At 50.4% G+C, this 24533-nt stretch overlaps 1 protein-coding gene across 1 annotated transcript in view; it reads left to right on the top strand.

Moving 5' to 3' along the window:
* Positions 1-24533, top strand: part of SLCO3A1 (solute carrier organic anion transporter family member 3A1) — a 169407-nt gene that overhangs the window by 14293 nt on the left and 130581 nt on the right. Inside the window, exon 2 of the mRNA XM_064158056.1 lies at positions 13313-13778. Within this exon, the coding sequence (XP_064014126.1) occupies positions 13313-13778 (466 nt within the window). The remainder of the gene's footprint in view (positions 1-13312; positions 13779-24533) is intronic.

The raw sequence follows: 24533 nt of genomic DNA, 5'->3' as shown, positions 1-24533 counted from the left end.
AGGAGATGAAACACAGGATTTGAAAAGGCTGTGGGGGATGTGTGGTGGGAAGAAAATGTAGATGGATCTGTGAGGGAAACTTTAACAGGCTTGGGTGAAAGAAGACAGAAGATCTAGCAGAGCAGTTAGTGAGACTGGATGAATAATGGTCCTCTCACCAGCCAAACCCACTCAGTTAATGTAACCTGCAGGCTAATCTAAGTGCCAGTTTGCCAGCTTCCTCTGTGCAAGCTGAACTGGACTCATCCCATCCCAGACCCATTAGTGCCATCTCTGTTTGAGAGAGAGGCTGTGCTGGCCATGCTGCTGAGCTAGCAGAGGCTTTGTGTTGGTTGGTTTCATACATAATGCCTTTTGCTTGATGCTACCTTCCACGACAGTGTATCCCAGGGAAGCTTAGCAGGACTCTAAGCAATGCACCTGGGAAGTGACAGATTTCTGCTGGTGGTGAGAATGCTGCAGCCATGTGTGCAGCTCTTGTCCTGGATGGTCTGTCATGCACCTGCAAAAGCAAGGTTAAGACCAGCAGCTGGGAAAGTACAAGAGATACAGTGCTCATGTTGGCTGCAGTAGCAAATTGCTTTGGATGAGGCCCTGAGCAACCTGTTCTAGTGGGAGGTATCCCTGCCTATGGCAGGGGGTTGGAACTGGATGATCCTTGAGGTCCCTTCCAACCTAAACCATTCTATGAATGTCCTTGGCTTGGTGTGGTTCCCACTCTGCAGTGCCTGAGTTCTGGGTTCCTTGCAGAATTTGGTGTGCCCCTGCTGTAGGAGTCCATGGAACCTCTCTTCTATTGTGTTGTGGCTTGTGTCAGACTCCAGCAGATAAAGGGAAGAGGTGATGACTCCTGCCTTCCTCACCCATGGCCATTGAATTTTTGCAGGGTCTGATGTTTCTACAGTGAGGGGACTCTGTCAGCTGCTGTTTGGTGCCTGTCTGTGACATGGGCTATTGTTAATCCTGCAGACACAGGGGTGAAATTCAGCCATCTGTGTGTACAGCCTCAGCAGATGCATTTGCTCCCTGGCTTTTTGATAGCTCATTTCATAGTGAGTCCCAAGGACCAGAGCTCCCATCATCTGGTGAGACATCTCATTGCCTGCCTCTCCATTTTCCCTGGGATCATGTTGAGACAAGGGAGATGATGACAAGTGCCTAAGTTCCAGCTACATCTCCTATTGAATTTTTTCCTTCAGATCTCCTATTTTATTCTTTTCTATGGCTTATTTTAAAAAGCTTTTTCCAAATCACCTCCTATTCAGGAGGAAAGGGCTTGGTACATTTGAGAAGTGACAAAGTGAGGAGATAATGATGACACGAGGTGGAAAGCTCCACGGCGTGCGTAGCACTCAGGACTGCCAAGCTTGAATGTGCAGATGCCCCAAGTCTGCCCTTTCTGACTTGCAGCTCCTGCTCCTCTCACACAAAATGTTCAGATAATACCCAGGTTCTAGGGTGGGAGTAGATGTAAGAAAGCTGTTGAGGTGCTGGAAGGTGTCCAGAGAAGGGCAACACTAAACTTTGGCCAAAACAACTCCAAGCAGTGTTGCAGACTGGAGACAGAGTGGCTGAGAGCAGCCAGGCAGAGAAGGATCTTGGGGTGCTGGTAGAAAGTAGCTGAAGAAGAGGCAGCAGTGTGGACAGGAGAGCCAATGGCATCCTGGGCTGGCTCAGGAGCAGTGTGGGCAGCAGGACAAGGGAGGTTCTTCTGCCCCTGTGCTCAGCACTGCTCAGGCCACACCTTGAGTGCTGTGTCCAGTTTTGGGCCCCTCGATTCAAGAGAGATGTTGAGGTGCTGGAAGGTGTCCAGAGAAGGGCAACAAAGCTGGAGAGTGGAGTGGAGGCCTGGAGCAGAGCCCTGTGAGGAGAGGCTGAGGGAGCTGGGGGTGTGCAGCCTGCAGCAGAGGAGGCTCAGGGCAGAGCTCATTGCTGTCTGCAGCTGCCTGCAGGGAGGTTGTAGCCAGGTGGGGTTGGGCTCTGCTACCAGGCAGCCAGCAACAGAAGAAGGGGACACAGCCTCAAGTTGTGCCAGGGCAGGTCTAGGCTGGATGTTAGGAGGAAGTTGTTGTCAGAGAGAGTGATTTGCATTGGAATGGGCTGCCCAGGGAGGTGGTGGAGTGGCTGTGGCTGGAGGTGTTGAAGTCAAGCCTGGCTGGGGCACTTAGTGCCATGGTCTGGTTGGTTGGCTATGGCTGGGTGCTAGGTTGGACTGGCTGAGCTTGGAGCTCTCTTCCAACCTGCTTGATTCTGTGATTCTGTGACCATCTTCAAGCCCTGAGCCCTTGCCCTGCTCTGCAGCAGGAGGCTCGGCAGCAGTCGGCAAGCAGCTTCCCTTTCTGGCCTTGGCTCCGCACAGAGGCGACATGGAAGGAGAAGGGAGCTGCTTGTGAAGAGCTCTGTAGGAGGGTGTTAGTGAGCAAATAAGCAGAATGGCAGGGACAGCTCTTGTGTGGGCTGCAGGGTGTGAGATGGGGATAAGCAAGCGGCTCACGTGGCCTTGGGAGGAGCTGGAGGGGTTGCTACTGAGGCGCTAGAGACACCCCAGTTCCACCTGCCTGCGCTTGCAGTGCTGTGGTGGTTGCTGAGTAGTTGTGTGTATGCCTACTGTGGCCATTTTGGTTCCCTTTTGAATGATTTCCTTCCTCCCAAGGCTTAGTAAATAACAGCATCTCAGGTACTGGCTGAGGAGAAGTGCTTCTGACTTCTGAAGCGGAGCTCTCGTTTGCTGTAGCCAGACATCCTTACTGCCGGGCAGGGAGTGGAGCACAAGAGAAGGCAGCAGAGCTGGAGCAGATGAGAAGTGGTAGGACCTGTCAGAAGCCTTCCTCTCTCAGTAGATAGCCTTTATGTAATCACCCTTGTCCTCCAACTGTAAAAACTGAGTTCTGCTTTTATTAATGCTGCTTCAGAGTGTCCTGCCTCTGTCACTTCTGCCCTGGTTCATGCCTGGCAGCTGAAAATGCTGCTCCAACCAGCTCTGCAGACCTCTTCATCTGCTCTGTGGCATAACTTGAATGTAACCCTTTGCTTTGGATTCAGCTCTTGGTTGTAAATTAAGATGCCTTGAAGCCCTTTGCGTGACAGATTTTCTTGTCAGGCTTGCATTGTGGTTTCTGCTGTGCTAAGTAGCCCTGCTCATAGTAGAAAGCTTTCTCTGCAGGCATAGAAGTGTGGTCTTAGGAAGTGTTTTATTAGATAAACCAGTAGATTTGTCTGTGGAGATGGAGAAATGAGGGTCTGCAGCATGACAGGTGAGAGTGCTGCCTCTCCAGTGCTTTGATAGCAAAGAGCCTTTGTTGCTTGTGAAAGTCTTCCAGAGACACAGGTTTCATCTCCTCCTCTGCTGGAAGTGAACCCAAGGCAGTGGTGTCCTGTTTGCAGTCCTGGATCCATGGGTTTTGTGCCATTAGGAACAGTTTCTCCCCCAGAAGAGTTTTCAAGGTCTGGATCAGACTGCTTAGGGCAGCATTGGAGTCTCCATCCATGGAAGGATTAAAAAGCCATCAAAGTGGGATGTGTTTCAGGACGTAGTTTAATGGCCATGGCAGTATTGGGTTGAGGGTTGGGCTGGATGATCTTGGAGGTCTTTCCCAAGCCAATAGAATTCTTGGGCTGGATGATCTTGGAGGTCTTTTCTAAGCCAATAGAATTCTTGGGCTGGATGATCTTGGAGGTCTTTTCCAAGCCAATAGGATTCTTGGGCTGGATGATCTTGGAGGTCTTTTCCAAGCCAATAGAATTCTTGGGCTGAATGGACTTTGAGGTCTTTTCCAGCCAATAGAATTCTTGGGCTGGATGATCTTGGAGGTATTTCCCAAGCCAATAGAATTCTTGGGCTGAATGGACTTTGAGGTCTTTTCCAGCCAATATAATTCTTGGACTGGATGATCTTGGAGGTCTTTTCCAGCCAATAGAATTCTTGGGCTGAATGGACTTTGAGGTCTTTTCCAGCCAATATAATTCTTGAACTGGATGATCTTGGAGATCTTTCCCCAGCCAATATAATTCTTGGGCTGGATGATCTTGGAAGCCTTTTCTAAGCCAATATAATTATCTGAGTCTCCCTCTCTGGAGATACTGAGAACCATCTGGGTGTGTTCCAATGTGATCTGCTCAAGTTGATCCTGCTCTAGCAGGGGCAGGGCTGGACCAGATGATCTTTTGAGGTCCCTTCCAGCCCCTAACTGATTCTGTGCTTCTATATTGCCAGTCCTGTATATGGCCAGAAGTGCCTTACCTGTAGTAGGAGCCTATACTTGGGTTGTATCCAGGTTGAATTACTCTGGCTTTACACACCTGCTAACTGACCACAGGGTGGGGAAAAAAAGGAGATCCATCTCTGAACATGTCAAAAGATGCTCCAGGGCTGTTTTTGACAGAGCTGAGTGGCCAGCCTGCACATCAACCCCTGCCTCTGTGTGCTTGCTCCACATGGGATTCTGCATCCCCTGGGTTCAAAGTGTGCTGGCAGCAGCGCTCTGTGCTAGGGTTCTTAAAACACACAAAGCTGCAGTTCCAGGGTTGAAGTTTGGGCTTCTTTGCATGCTTGTGATGCATTGTTTTGCTGCCAGTGGGGGGGGGGGCAAAAAAAAAAAGACATAACATTTAAAAATAAATAAGGCTTCAAGTATCCACTGGCTTCATTGTTTGCTACTAAAGAGCAATGTTTCCTACAAATAGATTCTGGCACTGGAGGCATTTATGTAGATACCCTGCCAGAGACTAAATTATCACCTGCCTTCAGACAGTGAGCTGAATCTTGAACAGCAGACTTGGAGGCAGAAAGCTTGTGTGGACAGTTGGTCTCTGGTTGGTAGAATATCACCATAGGTTGGGGCTTCAGAAGGTTAAAAAGCCACAGATCTCTCTAGCCCTGCTGCACATCTGCTGCAGAGCAACAGAGGGTGGGGGGGGAAAAAGCCTTTCAAGTTCTGCTGGGAGGTTTGGTGTGGGCTGGTGTGCTGTGCCTGGGTCTGGTTTGAGCTGCTGGTGGCTCAGGCTGACTTTCCCCATGAGGGATGTGAGGGGGTAGTGGCAAACAACAGCCCTGAGGGTCTTTTGGTTCATGCCTCTCTAAACGGGGCAGTGCTTCTTGTCTTCTTCAGGGGGAGACAGGGAAAGAATCTTTACAATCATAGGATGGTTTAGATTGGAAAGGACCTCCATGATCAGCCCCCACCATAGGCAGGGACACCTCCCACTAGAACAGGTCACTCAAGGCCTCATCCAACCTGGTCCTGAACACCTCCAATGAGGTTGTGGAGCACAGAAGCACCCAATGTGATCTTTGATCTTTGATCACATTGGGTGCTTCTGTGCTCCACAACCTCCCTGGGCAACCTGTGCCAGTGTCTCACCACCCTCAACCCGTGCCAGTGTCTCACCACCCTCACTGCAAAGAACACTTCCTTAACATCCAGTTTCAGTCTCCCCTCTGCCACTTCAAACCCATTCCTCCTCGTCCTGGCATTACAAGACCTTGTCAATAGTCCCTCCCCAACCCTCCTGTAGCCCACTTCAGACCCTGGAAGGCCACTCCAAGGTCTCCTGGAAGCCTTCTCTTCTCCAGGCTGCAGAGCCCCAACTCTCTCATCCTGTCCTCATAGCAGAGCAGCCCTCTGAGCATCTTGGTGGCCTCCTTTGGACTTGCATCCCAGTTGTGTTGTTTGCTGTTGATGCACTGGGTTGGAGGTTAGGCCTTTACCTTGCATGTTTGAGCCAAATGGGTCCCAGTTTCACTTAGAGCAGTGGAAGTAAAGTCATTTAAGTGAGAGGTGTTTGACATTTTTCTGTCACAAGCTCTTTGGAAAGAAGCTGTGGCTTTGTGCTGGTGTATCAACTCCTGACCAAACAGGATATCTTCTGTGGGTGCAGTTTGCAGTGTGCAACAGCACTGGAGCGTTGCTGTGTTGGCAGCAGAGCCGAGTCACCCAGCCAAGAGGCACCCAGGGGCACTTAGAATCATGGAATCAACCAGGCTGGACGAGACCTCCAAGCTCATCCAGTCCAACCTAGCACCCAGCCCTGCCCAATCAACCAGATCATGGCACTAAGTGCCCCAGCCAGGCTTTTTTGAACACCTGAAGGGATGGTGACTCCACCACCTCCCTGGGCAGCCCATTCCAATGCCAATCACTCTCTCTGACAACAACTTCCTCCTCACATCCAGCCTAGACCTGCCCTGGCACAGCTTGAGACTGTGTCCCCTTGTTCTGTTGCTGGCTGCCTGGCAGCAGAGCCCAACCCCACCTGGCTACAGCCTCCCTGCAGGCAGCTGCAGACAGCAATGAGCTCAGCCCTGAGCCTCCTCTGCTGCAGGCTGCACACCCCCAGCTCCCTCAGCCTCTCCTCACAGGGCTGTGCTCCAGGCCTCCACTCCACTCTCCAGCCTTGCTGCCCTTCTCTGGACACCTTCCAGCACCTCAACATCTCTCTTGAACTGAGGAGCTCAGAACTGGACACAGCACTCAAGGTGTGTCCTGAGCAGTGCTGAGCACAGGGGCAGAAGAACCTCCCTTGTCCTACTTGCTTTGGGCCGTGTGTGGGCTGAGGCCAGGTGGCATGGGATGCTGTGACTGCTGAAGTGTGGGGAGGAGATGCACACTGGGATACAGGAGACAGCAGAAAAGTTTTCTGCACTGTTCCAGAGAGGAGGAGTTGCCAAAAATGTGTCTTGCCTCAACCTGCATTGTGGTGTGCCTCTTCTCTTGCCCTTTCTGAACATCCTGACCTTGAATGCAGGCTTCATTTGGACCGTGCCAGAAATCTCAGAGCTGGTTGCTAGAATTTGAAATGAAATTTTCACACCAGTGGGGCACAGATCTTAGCTGCAAACTCCTTGTGGTACCAGTGCACAGTAACTTGCAGCTTTCCTTCCCCCACCCCATGCTGGCCTAGAAACAGCTTAGGCACATGCAGCAACAGCCAAGCTGATAACACCCTACTTCTCAGCACTGCCTCAGCTGCAGTGTCTATTATCCCTGTCATGTGAATGCAAATTTCTATGCAGAGATGATTTCCAGACCTTGAGCAGAGCCAGCTTGGGTGTGTGCACATCACCACCCTTTTTACCACCCCCTCCCCTCTCTGCTTTCCCTTCTGTTCCTGTGCCCAGAGCCAGCATGGGTGTCAGCAGCTGCAGTGAGAACACTTCTAAGTTTCTACTGACTCGAGGCTGGGAATGGTGTTGAAGCAAAGGATCAGCAGCCTGAGGTAGAAGGTCCTGATGCCCTGGCTCTTTGAGCAGGGTAGGGAGCAGCGAGGGTGCTGGGTGCTAGGCAGAGGGGATTAAGCTTGGTACCCTCTGACAGGGAAGGGATGGGCAAAACGCCAAGGGAATTGTCTGCAGCTTAGGAAAAAAACCTGGGCTCAACCACAAGTGATCATCTCGCCTGTGGAGCAGAGGATGGGCTTTGCTCCCTCGGGCTGGGAGCCTGATGGCTGCGCTGCCAGCTGGCAGAGTGGGTGGCGAGGAGGGAGGCGGGGGCTGAGCCCGTGGGTACCAGCGCCGTGGGGAGGAGAGCCTGCGGATGCGCTTTGCCCTGGCCCCCTGTGGCTGCTGCCAGAGAGGCTGAGATGGGAGCTGAGGTGTGTGCAAGCAGAGGCTTTGCGTCTGGGCTGGTGGCTTTGGCTCTTGGAGGCATCCTGTGTCTGTGGGCTGCGTGGTGGAGCCTGTGGGAGACGCAGGGCGTTTGTTTTCCTTCGGGAACAGAGTTGCCAGGCAATTATTTGACAGCCTGTAGCACTGCAGACATGTCTCTTCAAGTCCAATCTTCCTACCACCTAACTGAGAAAACGTATTTTACATGAAAAAGAAGCCCTTTTTTTTTGCCTAACAGCCCCTTCAGGCACCAAGTCAATGTGTTTTCTCTATCTAATGCTGTGTTATTAATACAATGAACCCTCTCTGTAGGCTCTGGGGGTGAATATGACTTGATGGTTGGAGATAGGAACAATATGATATTCATTTTCAATGCACTGTGGCTCCAGAATGGTGCCCCCAGCCTTCAGTTCATTCCTTAGTGATAAAGTGGGACAATAGGTGCAGAGCAGGTTTTGGGGAACTGCATTTTTGCTGAGCATTGATATAAAATAAACAGCTCAGAGAAGAGAACAAATTTAGCTCAGCTCAGAAATGCTAAGATGTGTAGATTTGGGACAGAGAGGAATGATGGATGTGAGCTTCTGTTATTGAAATAAGTCCAGAGTGGCATGGCAAAAGCTTCCTGGATTTGGTTACAGGAGCTGCAATATAAGTTCCTAGGCAAGGTAAATTGTTAAGGTGGTGACTGATTTCTTAGCTGCTTTTTTTGGGGTGGATTTTTGTTTGTTTGGTTTAGATTTTTTTTTTTTTTTTTTGAGTTGTTTCTCATTGTGTGCATTACATGAGATTATAGATTCATGGGATCAGCCAGGGTTGGAAGGGACCACAAGGAGCAGCCAGTTCCAACCCCCCTGCCGTGCCCAAGGACACCCTACCCTAGAGCAGGCTGTACACAGCCTCAGCCAGCCTGGCCTGAAACACCTCCAGCCATGGGGCCTCAACCACCTCCCTGGGCAACCCATTCCAATGCCAATCACTCTCTCTGACAACAACTTCCTCCTAATATCCAGCCTGGACCTCCCCTGGCACAACTTGAGACTGTGTCTTTCCCTGGGCAGCCCTTTCCAATGCCTGACTACTCTTTTGTGGGTAAAAAAACATCTTTCCTAGCATCTAGGATAAACCTATCCAGTTTTGGAGATCTGAGTTGGGCACATCAGGGTTTAAGAGGCTTTGCTTATGCAAAGCAGCAGAAGTGAGTTGTTTCTATATTTCCTAGTCCTGTTCAATATCTTTATTGATGATCTGGGTGAGGGGATTGAGTCCAGCATCAGTAAGTTTGCAGATGACACCAAGCTAGGAGCAGCTGTGGATCTGTCGGAGGGTAGGAGAGCCCTGCAGAGGAACCTGGCCAGGCTGGATGGGTGGGCAGAGGCCAATGGGATGAGATTGAACAAGGCCAAGTGAAGAGTTCTACACTTTGCCCACAACGACCCCAAGCAACACTACAGGCTGGGGACAGAGTGGCTGGAAAGCAGCCAGAAGGAAAGGGAGCTGGGGGTGCTGGTAGAGAGTAGCTGAAGAGGAGGCAGCAGTGCCCAGGTGGGCAGCAGAGCCAATGGCATCCTGGGCTGGCTCAGGAGCAGTGTGGGCAGCAGGACAAGGGAGGTTCTTCTGCCCCTGTGCTCAGCACTGCTCAGGCCACACCTTGAGTGCTGTGTCCAGTTCTGGGCTCCTCCATTGCAGAGAGATGCTGAGGTGCTGGAAGGTGTTGAGAGAAGGGCAGCAAGGCTGGGGAGGGGCCTGGAGCAGAGCCCTGTGAGGAGAGGCTGAGGGAGCTGGGGGTGTGCAGCCTGCAGAAGAGGAGGCTCAGGGCAGAGCTCATTGCTGCCTGCATCTGCCTGCAGGGAGGCTGTAGCCAGGTGGGGTTGGGCTCTTCTCCCAGGAAACAGAACAAGGGGACACAGCCTCAAGTTGTGCCGGGGCAGGTCTAGGCTGGCTGTGAGGAGGAAGTTGTTGTCAGAGAGAGTGATTGGCATTGGAATGGGCTGCCCAGGGAGGTCGTGGAGTGGCTGTGGCTGGAGGTGTTGAAGCCAAGCCTGGCTGGGGCACTTAGTGCCATGATCTGGTTGGTTGTCCAGGACTGGGTGCTAGGTTGGACTGAATGAGCTTGGAGCTCTCTTCCAACGTGGTTGATTCTGTGATTCCCTGTTGCTGCTGATGCCGTTGTCTTTGTCCAGTTGTGCCCTAACAGGGGCTAACTGCCCTCAGAGAAGAGCTGCTGTCAGAATGCTTTAAAGTTGGTCAGACTGGCTCCTGCTTTGTGAGGTTTATCAGCAAAGATTTTCAGTGCCTCCAGTGGGAAGCTATTTTTAGACTTTCCAGAGGCTGCTTTTTGCTCTGAGGCCTTTATTGGGTTATTTTTTCCCCTTTCTATTTAATAGAGAAACTTGTCTTTTTTAGGACAACCTTGAATATCTTCATCTTTTGAAATATGAACAGGCAAGGGTAGCCTTTTATCCAAGGTAAAGCTTTTGGCAGTTCTGTGGCATGTTCAAGATTTCATTCAAGGAAAAAAAAGACAACATAAGGGGGACACTGCTGTAGACATGAAAAGGTGCTGAGTGTTCTTCCTTGAGCAGGAGTAGCAGCAAGTGAGGTGCCCAGTTCTGCATTTTCATACCCTGGTACCCCTAAGGCAGTTGCAAGAAGTCCATGATATGTTTTATTGCACTGTTATCAGGACTGGAGAGGCTCTGGTTCAATGTCCACATGGAGACCAGGGCTGAGTGGCATCCCTCAGGGGTGAGTGCTGGCACCACTGTGGTTTAACATCTTTCTCAGTGCTATGGACAGAGGAATCAGTGCACCCTCAGCAAGTGTGCAGATGGCACCGAGCTGTGTGGCACAGTTGACTTGCTAGAGAGCAGACATCCATCCAGAGGGACCTGGACAGGCTGGAGAGGTGGGCACAGGCCAACCTCATGAGATTTGACAAGGCCAAGTGTAAGGTTCTGCACCTGGGTGGGTGCAATCCCAAGCACAGTTCCAGGCTGGGTGGGTAATGGCTAAGAGCAGCCCTGAGGAACAGCACCTGGGCGTCTGGGGTGAGGAAAAGCTCAACAGGAGCCTGCAGTGTGAGTGCAGCCCAGACACAACCCTGTGCTGGGCTGCAGCAAGAGCAGTGTGGGCACAGGGCAAGGGAGGGGATTCTGACCCTTGGCTCTGCTCTCCTCACACCCCACCTGCAGTCCTGGGGGCAGCTCTGCAGCCCCCAGCACAAGCAGGACATGGAAGTGTTGAAGCCAGTTCAGAGGTCACCAAGATGCTGAGAGGGCTGCAGCAGCTCTGCTGTGAGGACAGGCTGAGAGAGTTGGGGCTGTACAGCCTGGAGAAGAGAAGGCTTGGAGGAGACCTTGGAGTGGCCTTCCAGTGTCTGAAGGGGTCCTAGAGGAAGGCTGGGGAGGGACTATTGACAAGGTCTTGTAATGACAGGATGAGGAGGAATGGGTTTGAAGTGGCAGAGGGGAGATTGAAACTGGATGTTAGGAAGAAGTTGTTTGCAGTGAGGATGGTGAGACACTGGCACAGGTTGCCCAGGGAGGTTGTGGAGCACAGAATCACAGATCATATTCTGTGCTTCTGTGCTCCACAACCTCCCTGGAGGTGTTTAGGACCAGGTTGGATGAGGCCTTGAGTGACCTGTTCTAGTGGGAGGTGTCCCTGCTTATCGCAGGGGGGTTGGGACTGGCTGAGCTTTGAGGTCCCTTCCAACCTAAACCATTCTATGATTCTCTTTTCCTGCCCTGTGGCAAGAGCAGTCAGAGCTGTGTCACTCCTGGCAGGTGCTGGTCTGTGCTCTTTTGAAGACCTCTGCATCCTCTCTAGGCAGCATATTTTAGTGCTTTTTAATCCTTCCCAGTGGAAGTTTGATTCCTCCCTACCTTGTGTTTAACCTGAATCATCCCTGCTGCAGTTTGAACCTGTCACTTCTTGTCCTAGCCACTTTGACTAAAAAGAGCAGGTCATTCCTTTATGCAGCAATGTTAAATATTTGAAGGCTATTCAAGGGCTCCTCTTCTTGGTGTTAAATAACTACTATTTGTCAAATCCTCCTTTCTTCCTGTTGGATTTAAATCTTCTGTGTGAGCTTTTATTGGTCTGTCTTCTCAAAAATAGCCTGGAAGTGAAGATCCCAGTTATTAGCTAATCCACAAACAGTTTAAACCCTTGGATCAGTATTTTAGTGTTGTACTTTAGTAGCAGCCTTTTATTCTGGCCAGGTTGCCTGTTTGTGCATCTCTGTCTCTGACTGACTTGATGGCCTCGTGCTGGTGTGTGAGCCAAGCATCCGTGAGGTTCTCTGCTGCTTGCTGATTGTTATTCCAAGAAGGGAAACTGAGTGTCCAGTGGGGTGTGAGGTTTGGTGTGCTTTGTGCCTTGAGAGGCTGAGGGAGCTGGGGGTGTGCAGCCTGCAGAAGAGAAGGCTCAGGGCAGAGCTCATTGCTGTCTGCAGCTGCCTGCAGGGAGGCTGTAGCCAGGTGGGGTTGGGCTCTGCTGCCAGGCAACCAGCACCAGAAGAAGGGGACAGAGTCTCAAGTTGTGCTGGGGGAAGTACAGGCTGGATGTGAGGAGGTAGTTGTTGTCAGAGAGAGTGCTTGGCATTGGAATGGGCTGCCCAGGGAGGTGGTGGAGTTGTCATTCCTGGAGGTGTTGAAGCCAAGCCTGGCTGGGGCACTTCGTGCCATGGTCTGGTTGGCTGGATAGGGCTGGGTGCTAGGTTGGACTGGCTCAGCTCGGAGTTCTCTTCCAACCTGGTTTATTCTATGATTCCCTGGGACAGCTTTTGTGATGTGGGGGATGTGCAATCATACCATGTCGGGAGCTGCAAGGGACCTCCATAGCTCTTCCAGTCCAACCCCCCTGCTAGAGCAAAATCTCCTATACCAGATCATGCAGAAACACATCCAGGCAGAGATGCTCTGGACAGCCTGTACACCCTGTGCTGCCTGGCCCCCTGGGCAGCCTGTTGCAGGACTCTGTCACCCTCACAGGGAAAAAATTCTTCTTCAGGTTTAAATGAGCTTCCAAGATCTCCTATACCAGGTCGCACAGGAACACATGCAGGCAGGGATGCCCTGGGCAGCCTGTCCCCCCTGGGCAGCCTGTTGCAGGATTCTGTCACCCTCACAGGGAAAAAATTCCTCCTCAGGTTTAAATGAGCTTCCACCCATTGCTCTTTGTCCTGTCATCAGGCATCACCCAGCAGAGCCTGGTTCCAGCCTCCTGGCACTCACCCTGCACACATTGATAACCATTGCTGAGGTCACCTCTCAGTCTCTTCTTCACCAAGCAGCACAGCCCCAGCTTGCTCAGGCTCTCCTTGTAAGAGAAATGTTCCATTCCCTTCATCATGTTTGTGACTCTCAGATATTAAGAGGGCCCAAGGAGAGAGCAGCAAGTCACAGAGCTGTGGCTCTCTGCAGGCACCCAAAATGTACATTGATGTACAGAGGAATTTGGAAGTGAACAGGTGGTAGGCTGTGAAATGTCACTTGGCATTAGGACCTTCCGATGTGGCTGTCTGAAATAGAGCATGCTTGAAGGTCATCCACTGCTGCACTGTGATTTGGATGCCCTTGATGTATACGTTTTTGGCTCCAAGGGACAGTCAAGGAAGCTGAAGCTTTTAGCAGGACACCTGAGGAGGACAGAGGGCAGGTTGCATTCCTTTCCAGTGACTGTGCCTTGGTTCTTCTGTTGCAGGTGAGCGTTTTGACCACCTTGGAGCGGCGATTCAACCTCCAGAGCGCTGACGTGGGCGTCATCGCCAGCAGCTTTGAGATTGGCAACCTGGCCCTCATCCTCTTTGTCAGCTACTTTGGAGCCCGAGGACACCGTCCACGCTTGATAGGATGTGGAGGGATAGTCATGGCCTTGGGTGCCCTCCTGTCTGCCTTGCCTGAATTCCTGACCCACCAGTACGAGTACGAGTCAGGAGAAATACGCTGGGGAGCTGAGGGCAGGGACGTGTGCGCTGCCAACGGCTCCACCAGCGACGAGGGACCAGACCCGGACCTCATCTGCAGGAATAGGACTGCAACCAACATGATGTACTTGCTGCTCATTGGGGCACAGGTCCTCCTGGGCATTGGTGCTACCCCTGTCCAGCCCCTGGGAGTTTCCTACATTGATGACCACGTGAGGCGGAAAGATTCCTCCCTGTACATAGGTAAGGCTCTCCAAATTGCTCGCTCAGGGCTTTCCTCGTGGCCTGCTGTTGCACTCTTGTTTTCAGTTTGGTGCCAGTGGGAGGGGTGCCTTGACACCTCACCTGCACGTGCTGCCATGCTTGTGAAGGCAGCCTGGCACAGGGCTCAGTGCCAAGCAGCTGTGAGCAGCAGGGTATCGCTGACGCTCGCTTGTGTGGTGGCAGCAGTGGATGCTGAGAGCCACGGTGGTTATTGCTTGATGGTTAGGAGAATGTCCTCTCCTCCTGTTGTGCTTGCTCAGATGGCTTTAAATTCTGTTACTGGTGACATAGGGTTGAGTTTCAGTTGAAGGGTTTCTAACTGCTATATGTGAGGATGATTTTTCCTCCCCCTGCCCCAAGATACACCAGCTCCCTTCCTGTTCCATAGTGTTGGGCTGCCTGATTATTGCACTGCACGGGGACTGAGAGGAAACACATGTCTTGTCACTACCACCAGCACATCTTAGCAAGGAAGTGCCTGGTACAGAGTAGGTGGTGTGAGCCAGCCTGCTGCAGTAGGACCCCAGATAATGTGATCCCTGGGAAGGAATGGGATGAGGAAGCTGCTGAGCTCTATTTTGAGATCTGGTGAACCTGAAGCAGAACTCATGGTTCTGGTGATCGTGTTGCAGAATTCTTCCAGATAGTTAAGATGAGAAATTTGGCTTCAGTTACCCAGTGAAGCAGCTCTGTTATTGGGGTAAAGTGCTCATGAGTTCCAGCAGTTGTACTCTCTCCAGCAAGTTTAAAGAGAACATCAGGCTTTGAGAGTTGGGGCTCTGCAACCTGGAGAAGAGAAGGCTTGGAGGAGACCTTGGAGTGGCCTTCCAGGATCTGAAGGGGGCTACAGGAAGGCTGGGAAGGGACTATTGACAAGGTCTTGTAATGACAGGGTGAGGAGGAATGGGTTTGAAGTGGCAGAGGGGAGACTGAAACTGGATGTTAGGAAAGGGTTGTTTGCAGTGAGGGTGGCGAGACCCTGGGGCAGGTTGCCCAGGGAGGTTGTGGAGCACAGAAGCACTGAAAGTGATGTTTGCTGTGGCACTGCTGGCTGTATTGCCCCTTCAGAGATGTTGTTCTGCATATTCCCAAGTGTATTCATGTTTTACTGTAACTGGACATAAAATTGTACTCTGTCAGCATTTAGCTTTGCCCTTGGATCATTATTCACCTTTGCTTGGTTCTACACAAGTGCTTATGAGGGATCCATTGGATAAAGCAGGGTGAGGGTGACAGATAAAATAGAGGATATACTGTACAACCCTGAGGTGAGTAATGAGGCTAAATTCACTGGAGCAACTTTGCCAACACCATAAATGATGAGCTGGAATTAAGAGTGGTTCTGAGATTATCTATTATAAATAACCACATGGAGAAGCAGCAACTATTTTCAGGCTCTTTCATGGGCATTTTTTAAGCAGTGCTTCATGTCTGAGAACAGGATTGAGGAGGGTGCATAAGAGGAAGATTAGGAGGAGTGATTCTTTTTGTTCCTCAGATGCATTCATCTTCTATGCTAAAATAACTTCTTTAAAGTTGGCATTTGTGACTGTAGCTGGGAAAATACTGCCAAAAAAAGTACCATTTCTGTTTTGTATGTGCTGCTTCATTATTTTTCTTTCACAGCTGCTCCTAAACATCATAGAATTTTCATAGAATCAGCCAGGTAGGAAGAGACCTCCAAGCTCAGCCAGTCCAAAATAGCACCCAGCCCTAACCAGTCAACCAGACCATGGCACTAAGTGCCTCATCCAGGCTTTGCTTCAACACCTCCAGGGACGGTGACTCCACCACCTCCCTGGGCAGCCCATTCCAATGCCAATCACTCTCTCTGACAACAACTTCCTCCTCACATCCAGCCTAGACCTGTCCTGGCACAACTTGAGGCTGTGTCCCCTTGTTCTGTTGCTGGCTGCCTGGCAGCAGAGCCCAACCCCACCTGGCTACAGCCTCCCTTCAGGTAGTTGTAGCCAGCAATGAGCTCTGCCCTGAGCCTCCTCTGCTGCAGGCTGCACACCCCCAGCTCCCTCAGCCTCTCCTCACAGGGTTTGTGTTTATAAACATTTATCAAATCCCCTCTCAGTCTTCTCTTTTACAGGCTAAACAGCCCCAGATCTCTCAGCCTCTCCTCATCAGGCAGTACTCCAGTCCCCTCCTCATCCTCATAGCCCTCTGCTCGACTCTCTCCAGCAGATCCCTGTCCCTCTTCAACTGAGGAGCCCAAAACTGAAGGCAGTATTCAAGATGGAGTCCCAGCAGGGCAATGTAGTTTTCAGTGGCCTGGCAGAAAGCTGGCTGAGCATCTTACCCATTTCATTGCTCTCTGTGTCACAGAGGAAATAGCTGCAGAGTGTGTACTGTCACTGTGCTATATTTGCATCAGTTTGCTTCTCATAATAGCACACTGTCTCAGTAGGGGCTGCGCTGCGTGTAACAGGATAAACCCATTTTGGGTGAGTTCCCTCAGTTTAAATTAGGAGCAGGTCTGGCATAGGTTGTTCTTTCAGGATAGAAACTAATTAATAACAGCAGTAATAGTCTGACCAAACTTTTCCACAGCTGGTTGTGGCTGAGACATGATCAGAGTGGCCAGCCTGGGATGTCTTTAGGATACTCACAGAATCACAGAAAGGAAAAGACCTCTAAGATCATTGAGTCCAGCCTATCACCTAACCCTTCTAATTAGCTAAACCATGGCACTAAATGCCTCATTCAGCCTCCTCTTAAACATCTCCAGGGATGGGAACTCCACCACCTCCCCAGGCAGCCCATTCCAATGCCAATCACTCTTGCTGTGAAGAACTTCTTCCTAACATCCTTCCTGAACCTGTCCTGCCACAACTTGAGACTGTGTCCCCTTGTTCTGTTGCTGGTTGCAACCACCCCCACCTGGCCACAGCCTACTTTCAGGTGGCTGTAGACAGGAATGAGCTCTGCCCTGAGCCTCCTCTGCTGCAGGCTGCACACCCCCAGCTCCCTCAGCCTCTCCTCACAGGGCTCTGCTCCAGGCCCCTCCCCAGCCTTGCTGCCCTTCTCTGGACACTTTCAGCATCTCAACATCTTTCTTAAATGGAGGAGCCCAGAACTGGACACAGCACTCAAGGTGTGGCCTGAGCAGTGCTGGGTACAGGGGCAGAAGGACTTCAGCATCACTTCATGGTAGGGATTGGAAAGGACCTCTGCAAATCATCCAGTCCAGCCCCTTTGTTAGATCACCTTGAGTATATCAGCCAGGAACACACCCAGGAGGGGTTTTAATGCTCCCAGAAAGACTCCACAACCTCTCTGGGCAGCCTGTTCCAGTGCTCTGCCACCCTGGCAGTGAAGAAGTTTTTCTGTATTTTATATATATACATATGTATGTGGTGTATTTAGGCTGTGTTGTAGCCATAGGGGAAGAAGTCTCTCACCTGACAGCTAAGTACTAGTAATTGTTCACCTGTTGCAGTAAAAACCTCCTTGTGTCCCAAGGCAGTGAATTAGAAATGAATCTGTGCACCAAGAGGTTTTTTTTTCCTTCTTAGTTCAGTGGAGTAAATGAATATAATATCTAACCCAGTCTTTTTACAGTGGAATGGCAATGGGGGAAGACTTCTAGGTTAAAAAAAGGTACCAAACCAAAAACCTCCAAAGGCCAAGACTAACCCTCCCCTCCCACACCCACCCTCCTCCTTCTTGTGTTAGCACTCACATGTGCATGCAGATGTGAAGCCATATGGAATTTAAGGTTAACCTCTAGTGCAAGTGACAGCATCTGTGGAAGAGAACACATTTCTGACCATGAAGCTCAGCAGATCTGGCTGCCTGTGGCTTCTCTGCAGTGGCAGGGGGGTGGTGGGCAGTGTTCTGCATCCTTTGAAAGCAGGGGTTAGAATCATAGAGTCAGTCAGGATGGGAAAGGACCACAAGGAGCAGCCAGTTCCAACCCCCCTGCCATGCCCAGGGACACCCTACCCTAGAGCAGGCTGCACACAGCCTCAGCCAGCCTGGCCTTAAACACCTCCAGGCATGGGGCCTCAACCACCTCCTTGGGCAACCCATTCCAGCCTCTCAGCACTCTCCTGCCCAACAACTTCCTCCTCACCTCCACTCTGACTCTCCCCACCTCCATCTTTGCTCCATTCCCCCCAGTCCTGTCACTGCCTGATAGCTGGGGAGGGACTTTTTAGGCTTTTTTTTTTTGTAGCCCATTTCAGATCCTGGAAGGCCACAAGAAGGTCACCTGGGAGCCTCCTCTTCTCCAGCCTGCACAGCCCCAACTCTTTCAGTCTGTGCTCACAGCAGAGCTGCTGCAGCCCTCTGAGCATCCTCGTGGCCCTTCTCTGGACACACTCCAGCATCTCCACATCCTTCTTGTAATGGAGGCTCCAGAACTGGATGCACTACTCCAGGTTGCTCAGGCTGATGCTCTGTCAAGCAGGTGGGGCTTCCTAGTTTCTCAATGAGAGGAACAGGGCTGAGATATTACAGGCAGATAACTCTGTGGCATGACCTCCTGGCATGCACTTTCACGCTTCTTGAGCTAGCAGCAGATTTTTTTGCTGCTTGCAATATGTTGCCACCAAACCCAAACTCTGTTGCTGTAGTAATTAGCTCTAGGGGAAAAAGAGAAACAAAGGCTCTGATAGGTAACTGAGGGCACATCAAATCATAAAGGTACATGTGTGGATGTGTACACCAAAGGATGTTTGGAAGAGAACACATTTGTGCTGTAACAGAAAGATAGTAGGACCATGGCTACCTCTGCTCATCATGGGACATAGTTCTCCTTCCATTTCAGCATACAATGGCTTAAGCTGGAAGGGACCTCAGGGATCATCTATTCCAATCTCCCTGACATAGGCAGGGAAGCCTCTCAATCAGACTGAGCTGGCTCAAGGCTTCATCCAACCTGGCTTTAAATACCCCCAGGAAGGAGGCATCTACAAACCTCCCTGAGCAACCAATTCCAGAGTCCTGCTCAAAACAGTTTGCAATGTTGACAGTAGCAGACAAAAGTTATATAATAAAAAGAATTTTCTTAGCTGTTTGAGATTGGGAATAATCTTTTGGCTTTCTTGCTTCTCTTCTGCCATTGGAATGGGCTGCCCAGGGAGGTGGTGGAGTTGCTGTCCCTAGAGGTGTTGCAGCCAAGCCTGGTTGGGGCACTTAGTGCCATGGTCTGGTTGATTGGATAGGACTGGGTGCTAGGTTGGGCTGGATGAGCTTGGAGGTCTCTTCCAACCTGGCTGATTCTATGATTGTTCTTGTACTTAAAATCAGAAGTCCACCTGAAAGTTTCCAAACAAGCAGGTTGATTTTACCTGTGTGTTCCCTGGCCTACCATTTGAGTAGAAGAATCCCTCAGTGGAGCAGACTTAGCAGGGCTCATTTCTGCTGCAGCTTCTCTAACATCAAAGGGTCCCCTCAATTTGTATTATCACTTCTATCAAAGGAGGAAAAGTGCATTGAAGACTGGTTACTGAACAGCTCCTTTCTCTACCCACTAATGACTCACTTGACATTTCCCTCCTCAGCTTGTTCTCTGCTGGGTCTTGCTGAGCTCTATTGAAATCAATGAAGACTTTGTCATTAGAAGTGGGATCAGGAGCATCATGGAGCTGATACTGGGTGGGGAAAAACCTTGATCTGACAATAGCTGTATGGATTTGCTGCCTCTTGGGTGAGCAAGAGCTTGTAAGTGTTTTCTGGTCACTGGAGAGCCCATGCTGCTCTCAGCAGTGCTTTGTGTCTTTGGAGCAAGTGCAGTGATGTGGTAGATTAATGTTACTAGCAGCCTCCATATGCTGCTTCTGAGCTTCCTGCAGCATTTCCCATTTGATGAAAGTTATTTGGTCATGTCTACAGTGTGGTTACTTATAGAGCAGAATGAAAAGTCTCTGGGAGCCACTATTTGATCTGGAGCAATTAAGGACTGCATTCTATAGAGGAAGTTGCTATTATTGTGTCCTGTTGATGGAGGAAATTGATATTGATGTTGGAGGGAGCACTGCCAGCTTGTGTGGCTCATTCAGAAGAATGCTGTGTTGATCTTTGATGCATTGGAGATTGTCTTTAAGTGTGTCAGAGCTGCCTGTGTTCAGGGCACCTTACATGTTCAGGACCTGCTATTTCAGACTCCTCACTGACTTGTAGGAGCTGTTGGAATGTGAAGAATAACCTCAAGGAAATTCCACAAGGACCAAGTCTTGAGTCAAGGAGTAAGTGATGAGGGAGATGAGTGCTGCAGGGCAGAGCTGTTCTTGGACTGCTTTGTGGCTGAGCAGAGGAACAGGAAAATGGAAAACTCAGCACTGCTGGATGTGTCTTTTTAGCTGCTTGCTTCTGTTTCATCTCCCAGGCTTCTCTTTGGCTACTTCAGTGTGGATTTGGGTTTATCTTGTGGTTGGTCCAGCTGTGTTACCCTTGGTATAAGAGAATCAACAGGATTCTGCCCAGATGGCACTACAGTCTCTTCTCTCAGGCAACCAGCAACAGAACGAGGGGACACAGCCTCAAGCTGTGCCAGGGCAGGTCTAGGCTGGATGTTAGGAGGAAGTTGTTGTCAGAGAGAGTGATTGGCATTGGAATGGGCTGCCCAGGGAGGTGGTGGAGTCGCTGTGCCTGGAGGTGTTGAAGCCAAACCTGGCTGGGGCACTTAGTGTCATGGTCTGGTTGATTGGCCAGAGCTGGGTTCTAGGTTGGACTGGCTGAGCTTGGAGCTCTCTTCCAACCTGGCTGATTCTATCCCATTAAGAGGGACAGGACTCTGTCACTGCTGTCTCTGACCTTTGCAGCAGCATTGGGTTATTTTGCCTTGAACGTGTGGAAGCAGTTGTTTTGCAGTGACAGAGCAATGCTCACTCTCACTCTTGGCACGTTCTTGCTTGCTTTAAACATTGACTCAAGATTTACTGCAGAGAGAGACAGCCATGCCCTGGTTGGAATCTTGCTGTCTCCAGGGATAAATTTGTCCATTTGAAGAAATCACTTATGGGAGCTTATGTCAGTCAGAATGACAGCAGCCATTGTCTCCTGGAGAAGCAGAAGCATTTTCTCACCTGACAAGAATCAAATCTGTGAGTTAGTTTGTGTGGTGGTGAGTTAATAGCAAGTTATCAGCGTAAGCTGCTGAAATCATCAGAGCTGGAGTCAACTTTTTGTGTGTGGTAGTGCAAAGGAACAGTACTTGGGTTTCTGTTAGGGAGCTCATGTTGATAAGCTAAGCAGTGGCTGTGCATTTTGAAGCCATCTGCTGTGGATTCTGAAGAGAACACCTGGAGAACCTGAAAGTGCACAAGTCCATGGCACCCAATGAGGTCATAAGATCCTAGAATCAGCCAGGTTGGAAGAGACCTTTGAGCTCAGCCAGCCCAACCTAGCACCCAGCCCTACCCAATCAACCAGACCATGGCACCAAGTGCCCCAGCCAGGATTGGCTTCAACACCTCCAGGGATGGTGACTCCACCACCTCCCTGGGCAGCCCATTCCAATGCCAATCACTCTCTCTGCCAACAACTTCCTCCTAACATCCAGCCTAGACCTCCCCTGGCACAACTTGAGACTGTGTCCCCTTGTTCTGTTGCTGCTTGCCTGGCAGAAGAGACCAACCCCACCTGGCCACAATCTCCCTTCAGTCAGTTGTAGGCAGCAATGAGCTCTGCCCTGAGCCTCCTGTTCTCCATGCTAAACAACCCCAACTCCTTCAGCCTCAGTCATTTTTTGGAGCTGAAAGAGCAAATTTTGCAGGTACTTTGCTTTCAGGCTTGAAATCTCCTCTCTTCTATACATAGCATGATCTGTGCAGCAGGGTGTGCTTTGGGTGAAGTCAGTGAGGACTCTGGATACAAACAGACATGTGTTGAGATGGTGATTTCTTCTGTCCCTTCCCCATTCTGTAGAGTATTTCATTCATTTTGTCTGGATAGTTTTTGTTTGCTTGTGTCTCTTTCTGGTGAGTGGTTTTTGCTCCCCTTCCATCAAGAAATTCACTTAGATTTCCAATTGCTTCTGGCTAGATTTGTCTCTGCTGAAGAGTCTCTTGTGCAGAGGATGTGAAAGTGTTTTGATCAGTCTCACCTCTTGCAGATATCTTAAGTGTTTGTTTGAACCTGCATTTCCAGATCACAGCAAGTGGAGTAATTGTTTGTTTATAGCATACAGGTTGTATCAGCTGCCTCTTGAGACCCTCTGTTGATGGATATTGATTAGAAGGTCTTTAGAGGTCTGCACAGCTTAAAAGGTCTGTACAGCCCTACCCATTCTGGCTGCTTATGTCTTTCACAGCCTTCTTCCTTGTGTGCTCATTTGTGGTCTGCAGGCAGCATGGGCACTTTGTGCACATTAGCCCTCCTTGCTGGAACAGGCTTCTCTGAGCTCACCCACTTAAGGCTCTGCCAGTCTTGTGCTTTCCTGGACTCTTTGTCTTCTTTAAAACTTGCTTCTGTGAGGTCTGTTCTGGTGGATCTGAGAATCATAGAATCAGTCAGGGTTGGAAGGCAGCACAAGGATCATTTACTTCTAACCCCCCTGCCATGGGTAGGGACACTTCACACTAGAGCAGGCTGCCCACAGCCTCATCCAGCCTGGCCTTAAACACCTCCAGAGATGAAGCTTCCATCACCTCCCTGGGCAACCCATTCCAGGCTCTCCCCACCCTCATGCTGAATAACTTCTTCCTAACATCCAGTCTGTATCTCCCCATTTCCAGCTTTGTTCCATTCCCCCCAGTCCTATCACTGTCTTAGGAAGGACTTCTTCAGTATGAGGGTGGTGAGACTGAAATAGGCTGCCCAGGGAGATTGTGGATACCTGCTCCTTTTGAGGGGTTCAAGGCCAGTAACTATCTGACAGCCTAAAAAGTCCCTCTCCAGCTTTCTTGTAGGCCCCCTTAAGATACTGCAAGGCCACAACAAGGTCACCTGGGAGCCTTCTCTTCTGCAGACTGAACAGCCCCAACTGCCTCAGTCTGTCCTCATAGCAGAGCAGCTCCAGCCCTCTGCTCATCCTCGTGGCCCTTCTCTGGACACCTTCTAGCACATCCATAGCCCTCTTGTCCCAGGGGCTCCAAAACTGGATGCAGCACTTTCTCTGTGCTCCTGCTCAAAGCTTGCTAGAGACACAATATTAACTCCAGGGAGTGCTGTTGGCAGAGTGAGTGCCAATCCCCATTGATTAGTGAAAGGTATCCTTGCAGCACATTCATTAGGTTCTCTTCCCTGTGGCCTGGCTGTGATCAGATTGAGCTGCATGGATCCATGTGGACATGGAGGTATTAACCATGTTGGCCTAACCTACTGATCTGTTGGCAACCTGCAGCCTTACATAGTGACTCCCCTTTGGGTCAATGAAAAACTCAACGTGAGCCTGCAGTGTGAGTGCAGCCCAGACAGCATCCGTGTGCTGGGCTGAAGCAAGAGCAGTGTGGGCAGCAGGGCAAAGGAGGGGATTCTGCCCTTTTGCTCTCCTCAGACCCCACCTGGAGTCCTGTGTGCAGTTCTGGAGCCCCCAGCACAGGAAGGACATGGAAATGATGGAGCCAGTCCAGAGGAGGCCACCAAGATGCTCAGAGGGCTGCAGCAGCTCTGCTGTGAGGACAGGCTGAGAGAGTTGGGGCTGTGCAGCCTGGAGAAGAGAAGGCTTGGAGGAGACCTTATAGGTTGGATGAGGCCTTGAGTGACCTGTTCTAGTGGGAGATGTCCCTACCTGTGGCAGGGGGTTGGAACTGGCTGAGGTTTGAGGTCCCTTCCAACCCAAACCATTCTGTGATTCTAAGAGTTGCATTCCCCTTTGCTGGCTGTCAGCAGGGCTGGCTTACACGTGTCCCCCTGCACAGTGCTGATGCTAATGCCCTGCAAAGCTAACTGGCAACATGAACAAGTGTGCAGTAACAATAATCAGTGAATGGGAATAACCTTCCCCACTGCAGGCAGCAGTGAGAGCTGTGAGAGGCAGTAGCTGAAGAGATGTATGTATTCACTTCAGTGTCTGTGTGCACCAAGTTGTAACTGCTGTGGGCTCCATTCTTTTACAGCAGTCTCTTCATTTACCTTAACCTTCTGCTAACAGTTTGTTTGGTTGCTTACTTGGTTTTTTTCCCCTATTAATAGCTTATTTTTTGTTACAAGCTTAGTAAATAAAGCTTGGGCCCCACACAAATGACTTTGTGTAGAGTGTGTTGAGGATGTGAGCTGTTTCTGTGTTGCTCTCTGCTCTGCTGTGTGCTTTGCAGCTGATTTCTGGCTTAAATGGGATTTGCTGACTCCAGTGTCTTGTAAAAAATCACTTCAGGTGTTTTTTCAGCATGTTGGTTTCTTTCTGTAGTGTGTGTAAAAACATTCATCATCTGGGAGAGCCTAAGGGGGGATATTATTCCTGGGGCTGACCTTGCCATTTAAATGGCAAATATGTAAAGGGCAGGACATATTGGTCCTAAGATTCATAACATGAAATAGATTGGAAGGTGCTGAGATGCTTGTGTCAAGAGCTGAAAGCTGTGTTGTACCTCCTAGATGGAACAAGTGGGAGCAAGCTGGATTGTGCTGTTAGTCTTGGCCCTTCTCCTGGGAATCTGATGGAGGCTCCCAGGGAGGTGGTGGAGTTGCCATCCCTGGAGGTGTTGAAGCCAAGCCTGGCTGGGGCACTTAATGCCATGGTCTGGTTGATTGGGCAGGGCTGGGTGCTAGGTTGGACTGGCTGAGCTTGGAGCTCTCTTCCAACCTGCTTGATTCTATGATTCTCCTTGGTCGTCTGCA

Source organism: Pogoniulus pusillus, chromosome 17 (assembly GCF_015220805.1).
Source record: "Pogoniulus pusillus isolate bPogPus1 chromosome 17, bPogPus1.pri, whole genome shotgun sequence".
Classification (NCBI taxonomy): Eukaryota; Metazoa; Chordata; class Aves; order Piciformes; family Lybiidae; genus Pogoniulus; species Pogoniulus pusillus.
This window is presented reverse-complemented; position numbering and strand designations above follow the sequence as displayed.